The 8,895-nt window shown below is 38.2% G+C and overlaps 2 protein-coding genes across 2 annotated transcripts; both read right to left on the minus strand.

Annotated features, from left to right (window-relative positions):
• Positions 1-533: 533 nt before the first annotated feature.
• LOC116249128 (corytuberine synthase-like) lies at positions 534-2,337 on the minus strand. Its single transcript, XM_031622279.1, has 2 exons — positions 2,095-2,337; positions 534-650 (listed from the first exon to the last, which is right to left on the minus strand). Exons 1-2 carry the CDS (start codon positions 2,335-2,337, stop codon positions 534-536), a joined length of 360 nt encoding a protein of 119 aa, XP_031478139.1.
• Positions 2,338-5,619: 3,282 nt separating this feature from the next.
• On the minus strand, positions 5,620-7,965 carry LOC116247200 (probable (S)-N-methylcoclaurine 3'-hydroxylase isozyme 2). The gene is made up of 2 exons (XM_031619221.1): positions 7,106-7,965; positions 5,620-6,294 (listed from the first exon to the last, which is right to left on the minus strand). The coding sequence occupies exons 1-2, from the start codon at positions 7,958-7,960 to the stop codon at positions 5,665-5,667; spliced, it is 1,485 nt and encodes a 494-aa protein (XP_031475081.1). The 5' UTR covers positions 7,961-7,965; the 3' UTR covers positions 5,620-5,664.
• Between the last annotated feature and the right edge of the window lie 930 nt (positions 7,966-8,895).

Raw genomic sequence — 8,895 nt, forward strand, 5'->3', positions numbered from 1 at the left:
AAACTCTGATCCAATGTACATATGCAGTAGAAGATTGACCTACAATAAGACCTATGATTCATTGAACTAAGGAGTTTTTATTTGATGTGACATACACAAATAAGCAATTTCAGTATACTTTTCTTCATTGAAAAAATGTACGATCTAAGATCCATGCGGTCATCATCTCATTTACGTCGATCATGGTCAATCAAATGCACTCGGCGGCTATATCCACTTGATTTTTAGTCCTCGGAGGCAGCATGGACATGATTCTTTTGGGTCTTTTGGTGTCTGGGGCTTGTTTCTTGTTCCACGACTCCTTTTCTTAGTCCACCACGTCACGTCCTTAAATCGCCGGTGGAAGTCTCTACGGGCGTGTGAATCTACTTTTGTTCCATTCTAATTTATTCCATGTTGAAGTTTGACATATAAATCATTCAAACATGTTCTGCACTGTTGGTGCCGTGCTCAAAACTCTGTATCCTGAGATTGGCAGACTGAGTTTCAATATGTATATATATGGTTACCAGCCATTAAATATTCATGCTGCTCTATCTCGATCTGGCACCTCGTTGATGCTTCCGCTGCTGCTTCAACTGGTTTGGGGTCAAATACCAATCGGGCAACTGACCATTTGGGGTCCTTTGGACGATTTGTTGAACAGTAACCTTCAGTATCATTAATGAAAAAGGAAATGAGAAATGACAATTGTATGTCATTTTCCATCAACAAAAGATCAACCATAATTCCAATGACCATCCATTCCCTTCTTTCTCTTTCTCTCATGCTACCAAAGAAAAGGGTCGGGTCCGGGTATCCATCAATTGTCTAATATATATATATATATATATATATATATATATATATATATATATATATATATATATATATATATATATATATATGTGTGTGTATGTATGGTTACCAACAATTAAATAGTCATACAATTAATGCTTAGAGAGAAGTTTAAGTTTAAAATTCAGAAAATTTATCTTTTCCATTCTTACAACACCTCCTTCTAAGCTGAATGGGAAGTGCTGCCTATTCAGTAAAGTGGCAGATTGCTGATTCAATTCAGCCGGCTGTGAACCCACTAAAAATATGTTGAAAATAATTTTAAATAAATAAACGAATAACATGCAAAGTTAATAAAAAATATAAAAACAAATTTAAGATATTTAGAAAAATAATTAAAATCTAAGTTGATCATTAATATTATTGATATTATCTTAAGAATAGGTTTATGGACAACATATATTAAGTTGATCATTTGTTAAAATTCAATATTGTTTTTATAATAAAAAAATTGAATGGCTCCTATAGCATCAGCATTTTGATAATAAAAAAATTCACATTTTTCATAAATAAAACAATTTAATTCAAAGCATGTTTAATACCAAATAGTTTTTATAAGTATATTATGATGTTTATATTTCATTTAAGATGATTTTTTTATATAGATCTAGTTTTTTATTCCTGTCCGAATCGTTTGGTCAACAACAAAATTGAGTGACGAGCAGTCACTAAAGAACAAATAAAAAGTCTACAAAAAAACAAAGAAAAATAAACTATACAAAGAGCAAACAAAAGGCAATAAAGGAGCGAGAAGAAGAGAAAAAGTAAAAAATGCTGGTTTGAGACTGAGCACAACCACTGGTCAAGGCAGAGTGCCAGATGCTCATCAGCCTTCACCATGTAGCTAACTGAGCTCACTCATGCATTTATATCTTTGAACACCCTATTGTTGCACTCCTCTCGGATTCACCATCGATAGTTAATAAGTCACGACAGCCATGTATGCTGCCAAAGCCAAGGTGAGGAGTGCGAACGGGTAAAAAGAAGGAAGAGGTGAGCAGAAGGAGGGTCAGAAAGGAGATGAAATAATGAAGACCAAGCAAATGAAACTATATGGCAGAAAAAGAGCAAGAACAGAAAAGGTGAATGCGTAACCTTTGCATCTGTATGACAAATGATATATTGGTTACCTAGATGATGTCTCAGGCACTGGAGGTGGATAAAAGTATTGATATGACCTGCAAAAAGAAGCCAGCTAATAACAGTTGTAAGGGCTCGGCCCAAGACGCCGGGTCCCTTCCTATTGCCCACATTCACCCAAACTTGGGATCCCTTGGGGATTCTGTGGCCGAGGCCTTCACACGTGTCGGTGGCGCGATATGGGAGGATTGGCACAACTGGGTGCAATCTCAGTGTCTCCTTTATGCAGGATTGAAAGTAAGGCAGTTCTTTCAGCTTCTGCTCCATGTCTAGGACCTTTGTGTCTGTGCTACTCAAGGCATCAAACAGTTCCTTACGAAGCTTCGCCACAATTTTTGGTTGTTTCGTGAACTTCGCCATCCTCCACTCTATTGTAGTGGTTGTACTGCCATGCTAGCAACAAACATCTCCTACATTGGAATATAAAAAAATATGTTCGTGGTTTGTTCTTTCTTCGTTCACAAACATGGTTTTGATAAAAATATCACATAGTTTGAGTTGCTTTTATTCAGATGAGTAATTTTGTAAACTGCATCACGTTAGTCATGTTTTCATTAATCCTAGGTGGTTCTTTAGGCAATTCCTCTTAGGTGTTTGATAGCATCGGATTTGAGAATCGTGGATTTAAAATAAGACTTTCTCTATCTTCGATCTGAAGTCTAACCCTTTGTCCATGCAAAGAAATAAAATAAGGATTTGAAGTACGGATCTTATGTCTGACCGAAGATCCTTATCTTGGTGAATCATGGATTTTACCATGGATCTTTTGTCACACCAGTAAAAATGTCACATTAGATCATGCATTTCAACTCCAAGGCTATCAAATGCCTCGTTCAAGATTAAGCGCCTACCTTTTGACCCTTCAAACCAGACACATTGAACTTTTACCAGTTACTATTTGATAACAAATCAATTCGGCTCCCAATTTTTGAAAGTTAACAAACTGATAACTTCTCAATGAACAAACCACATATTGGTAGAAAATATTCATGCATATAAAATGACAAAAGTACCCCTCTTATAGTAAAAACATCTCCCATCAGTCAACTCGAGATGCTCACATCAAAAATTAATATTTTCTACCAGTGGGCGGCTGATGCATGCCTGAGCTGACCATCCGGTCAACCAATACTAACTACGCTGGTCAAACATTGTAGGTGCATGAACATAAATGCATGTAAGGTTAACCAAACAAAGGAAAAGAAAGTCTACAAGTGTGGACTGTTGTTGAAGGACAAGGAAGCCCTCATTAGCAAGAGAGATTGGAATCTCATGCTCGTGTCAATTCAAAGGGAAAGAAGAACTATCCAAACACTAGCAGAGTTATTGTGTGATTGGTGTGTCTAAATCTTTTATTGCAACTGGGCCGGACCTAGGTCCAACCACAGGTGATGTCCACACCTATGTTAGTGTCCCACAAGGGAAAAAAACATTAGCTGGTGGATAAGGATCCAAAGATAAGTAATAAATTCTTTTAGGGACATTTGATGACTTCATATTTAAAATCTATGGATCTTGATGTAGATATGACATGACGTAGTTTTGTTGATGTAGCAAACGATCCATGAAGGATCACCCAACTACTCAAAACCGTGCCATGTGGGTGGGCGGTGCTCATTAATGTGCATCAATTACTTCTTCTTTGGCCCATTCTTAGCCTACAAGAAACATTGGTAAAAACAGATAACTTTTGAAAATTTACCTTTTAAGCTTCCAATTATAAAAGTATTTATTTATGTGTGGCTAAGTTATTAGTAGCGAGAGGCGGTGAAAAACAATGTTTTATCCTGGAAATGTATGTTATTATCGTTAGATTGTAATTGGAATAATCATGTAATAAATCAGAGTATATTTGAAAGAAAGAAACAAGGACAATTTTTAACGTGGTTCGGTCTTGAATGACCTACGTCCACGAGCATCTCTCTCTCTCTCTCTCTCTCTCTCTCTCTCTCTCTAAATTTCTTCAATAGCATCATTAGAGAGGTTCCCTTAAATAAGCTGTCAAGGAGATTTACATTCGGTATCCACCTTTGGTGGATCTGTTACACACGATAATGGTATAATATCTTGTCCTTTACTTTTGTTTTTATCCATTTCTTTTCTTAGGTGATCATGTATAACAACAAGGTAGATCTTCTTTCCATGATTTTCAATTCTTCCTGCCTTTTATATTTATCAAACCAAAGTGTTTTTCTTAATTATTTGGCAATTCCAATGCTTCCAAGTTACCAATCTATCGATGGCCGTCATCATCTCATTTATGCCACCTCTTTCCCACAACTCTCCCTTTCATCAGATTATATATATATATATATATATATATATATATATATATAGAGAGAGAGAGAGAGAGAGAGAGAAGAGAGAGAGAGAGAGAGAGAGAGTTGATAAAATGAGAATTTATAGCAAAATTTGGGAACAAAAAGTCCCCAAAGTATAAGAACAAACCGTAAAACAGAAATAAAAGACGAAATATACAAGACAATCGTACATTAAAACGAAATAAGAGAGGTGGGGAGAGAGTGAATAGATGGCGCAGTACAGTCAACCACCCACAGACGGAGGACGGCGCTGTAGCCGAATAGCAAAATGGACATCCCCCTGCACAAGATGAGCCACAACATCCAACAATGAAAACGTGCCCCTGAAGATCCTGTTGTTGCACTCCTTCCAAATGCACCACCAAGAGAAAATGAGCCACAACCTCCATACTCTCTCCCAGAAAGCAGATAGGTAGGGGGAAGGAGAAAAGATGAAAATAAAACGAATTGAGGGTGAGTCTAGAAGGCTACTACAAAGGAAGACTATGCAAAGGCAAGAACATTAAAGAAGAAAGAGCAAAAAGTAAAAAGGTGAACCCGAGACTCGGCTGTGACAAAAGATATGAGACACTGGTTAGTTAAACTGATGTCAAGGCACAGTAAGTAGTCAAAAGTGTTGAAGTGGTCAACAAAAATAAGCCAGACAAAAGCAATGACATGAGAAGAAGGACCTGGAGACCAAAGAGACTGGAGTGAGAATGACGCAACAGAAGAACCAAAGGAGGTCAGGTAGCAAGAAGAAAAAGTGAATCATGTAAAGGTGAAAAAGGCTAAGATGAGGGTGTAAATGAAGGAAGGTCAGCAATCTGGAGGAAAAGAAGAAGTACAGAAAGCAGGTCACACCAAAAATGAGAGGGAGAGATGTGAGAGATAAACTATTCCAAACATTAGAGGAAGACATGTCAAATTTGGAAGAGAGAGAGAGAGAGAGAGAAAGTTAGGACCATTACTTTACTCTTTCCATGTTTTAGAATTGGCAATTAGTCTGGATGAATTTTCTTCTTTACTAATTTTAGATGCCTGAGTATATCTTGTCAGTCTATTGTTGATTCTTAGTGATAGGGGATTTATATTTGGGTGACTTGATGCAATGATTGCATACATATATATATATATATATATATATATATATATATATATATATATATATATATATATATATATAATAGGAAATATTATCCTAGATTAACAATTGAATCCAAAAATGTGATACATGTGCCTGGTCTTAAAGTTTAGAATACAACGAAAAGAAAAACATAGAAACATGTTGTAATTAAGGTCTAATGCACGAGGGGAATACCATACTAAGGAAACCACACCATTTGAAATTTATTTAATTTTATGCCAAAGCAGTTACAGCTGCTAACTAGGAGCTAATGTGTCTAGTAAACTTGGGTATAATTTGCAGGGGCTGCTTCATGGGGATCGTAACGCCAAACTTTTCTTCCATGCTAAGCTGGCTAAGGTCCATGCCCTCACGTAGCGACCACTCAAAGTTGTATACCAAGTTTGCCAATGTCAACTCAATAAACCGGGCTGCAAGCGGCAACCCCGGACATATGCGCCGTCCCGAGCCGAAAGGAATCAGTTGGTGATCAGCCCCCTTGAAATCCAAATTCGGGAACTCAATGAAGCGCTCAGGCAGGAAGGTTAAGGGCTCAACCCAGGATGCTGGGTCCCTTCCTATTGCCCACACATTCACCCAGACTGGGCATCCCTTCGGGATTGTGTAACCGAGACCTTCACATGTCTCGGTGGCACAGTGGGGGATGAGCGATACTGCCGGGTGCAATCTCATTGTCTCCTTTATACAAGCTTGGAAGTAAGGCAGTTCTTTCAGCTTCTGCTCCAGGTCTGGGTCCTCTGTGCCTCGGCTGCTCAAGGCATCAAACAGTTCCTCACGTAGCTTGGCCATAATTTTTGGTTGTTTCATGAACTCCGCTATAGCCCACTCTATGGTAGCGGTTGTAGCGTCAATACCACCAATGAATAGTTCCTGCATTATGTATATAAAAGTTGAGTACCTTTTCTTGTTTTTATTCACATGGTTTTAGTTACTCTCACAAAAAACGCGTCTTATTGAAAAAAGCATATACAGTCAATCGTATAATACTTGATTTATTCTTGTATTTTAAAAAAAATGTCAAAAAATAAAAAATGAATATAAGACATGTATTATAAGTGTATTATACATTTTTTGTGTTTTTTTTATTTTTTTGATTTTTTTATAATTTTTAGGATTTATTAAATGTTTTAAATTTTTTAAAATTTATTGAGATTTTCTCATTTTATTCTCCAGATATATAACTTTGCTATATTATGCTCGTCTTTTTTCTTACCATATAATACCATATAATACGGTACACATTTTTTCTGACAATGATTTTAATAAACGAGTACAATGTTAGAAACTAGTGGTAATAAAACCTAGAATAGATGTGAATCATGTGAGCTATTGATTTTAAGGAGATTTGATTGTGAAAAGTAAGATGAAAAAAAAAAAGAAAATTAAGTTGCAAAAAAAAAAAAGCAAGTTGTATTTTTAAGAAATAAAAATACTCCTTAAGGGTAGAAACAAATCCAATAACTAGAGGAGTTGTTTGTTGGATGCTCTTGGAGACTGCCCACAACAGCCCATCAAAAATTTCGATATAATATAACTTTAAAATTATATTAAGATGTTTATATTTTATTAATATAAAATATATTAGTAAACAGAAAAGATAAGAAAAAGTAAAACTGAACAGGAAAGAAAAACGGTCAGTAAAAAGGCAACCAAGATAAAAACTGAAAAAAGAAAAACTCACTAAAAGATGTGCTTTGATTTGGAGGTCACTGAGCTCCCTCGAAAGCAACACATCAAGAAAATCCTGGTGAACCTTCGCTCCACCATCCATCCTCTCCTTTCTTCTCTTCACGATAATTCCTTCCCAGACATCATAAATCTCCATGCAATACCCCCTCGCCTTCCGGCGCAGCCCTCGAACATCAAGCCGGCCGATCGCCGGAAAGTAGTCGGAAACGTCCGGTTCAAAAATCAACTCAAGCACACTCCGTATCACCCGCTTCATCTTGTCCGTGTTGCCGGTCGCGCCTTCTGCATCATTCGAAAATATGCTGGCAGCCATCATACCGAAGATGGTCCCAAACACAAGCTCCGAGATGCAGACCTCCTTGCCCTCATCAGAGCGGAGGCGTCCGACCATATCCGCCACCTTTTGCTGCCGGAGACTGGCGCCCCCGTTGATCATCTTGTTGGAGAACAGCAGGCTCCGGCATGTGGCTCTGAACTGCTTCCACGAGTCATTGCAGTCGGACCAAATCATGGAGTAGGGGAGGTACTCATCGAATCGGCACATCTGAGGAGCGGAGCGAGAAGAGATGATGAGGTCGTGGGTCTTGAGGACAAGGGCAGCAGCCGAGGCTGAGGAGGCGATGATGATGCGCTGGGTGCCTAACCTGAGGGAGAAGAGAGGGCCGTAGGTGCGGGCTAGGCTCGCGAGGGCGGCATGAGGTTTGGAGCCCAGCTGGAAGAGGTTGCCGACGATAGGCCAGCCTCTTGGTCCGGGTGGAAGATTGTCTTTTCTTTTGAGGAAGACTGAGAAGAGAAGGGGAAGTGACAGAAAGAGAAGGCAGCAGGACAGCCATATCTCCATCTCCATGTGTTTGAGATAGCGAGCCAAACACGGAGGTCCCTTTATATAGGGGTGATTCACCGATCGAACTGAGGTTGACTACTGCAACTATTGCGTGGTGTTCTCTATGCATGAATGAGCCTACATCAGGGCAGCGGCGGCGGCGGAGGTAGGTGTGGGCAGTGGGTATACGTTGAATCTGAAAAATTTGGATTTAATTATATGGATCAGTCCCATAAGACATGGGCCACTATCTAAGGTTAACTGAAAATATGTTACTTATATATTTAGTGATTTATAGACAAAAATTTCTATCTTTGCTAACATAGATGGCCATGTTTGGTCAAGGCCACTTAGAAGGAGTGAGCTACTAGAGGTAAGTAGTCAAGCTAGCTCACCTCAGGGGTAGAGGGAGGAGGGTCCACCTAGGCCATGGCTCCACCCCAACAAATTGAAAAAAAAAAATTAAAAAATAAAAAATTTTAGTTGGGTTATGTATTATTTGGATTTGGGTTCAGTTTGATTCCACTCGGATCCAGAGGTTGGATATGTTTGGCCCCACTTTAAAAAAATCCTATTTCACCTCATCAATATGACTTTTTTGGAGTCATGAGCTACATTGGGGCATAGTGAGGTAGGGTACACTCTTCAATTGAATATAGCGATTTCACATTTTAGAGTGCAGAAAGATAGTACGCACAAAAAACACTACCAAAAAAAAAAACATATACCTTTTACATGTCTTTCTACCCGATTGAATATATGCTATGCCCCTTAAGGCTAGAAAATATACTTAAATGTTTGAAGAAAAATAAGATCACCATTCTAACTATGAAAACTTAACAAATATGTGCTTCTTCTTTTGACACATTTCCTTCAACTATTGGCGGTTAGTATGAATACCGATGTATTTTTTGTGATGCTACAGACATTGGATTGAACTCATATATACATAAATATCT

This window comes from Nymphaea colorata, chromosome 2 (assembly GCF_008831285.2).
Source record: "Nymphaea colorata isolate Beijing-Zhang1983 chromosome 2, ASM883128v2, whole genome shotgun sequence".
NCBI lineage: Eukaryota > Viridiplantae > Streptophyta > Magnoliopsida > Nymphaeales > Nymphaeaceae > Nymphaea > Nymphaea colorata.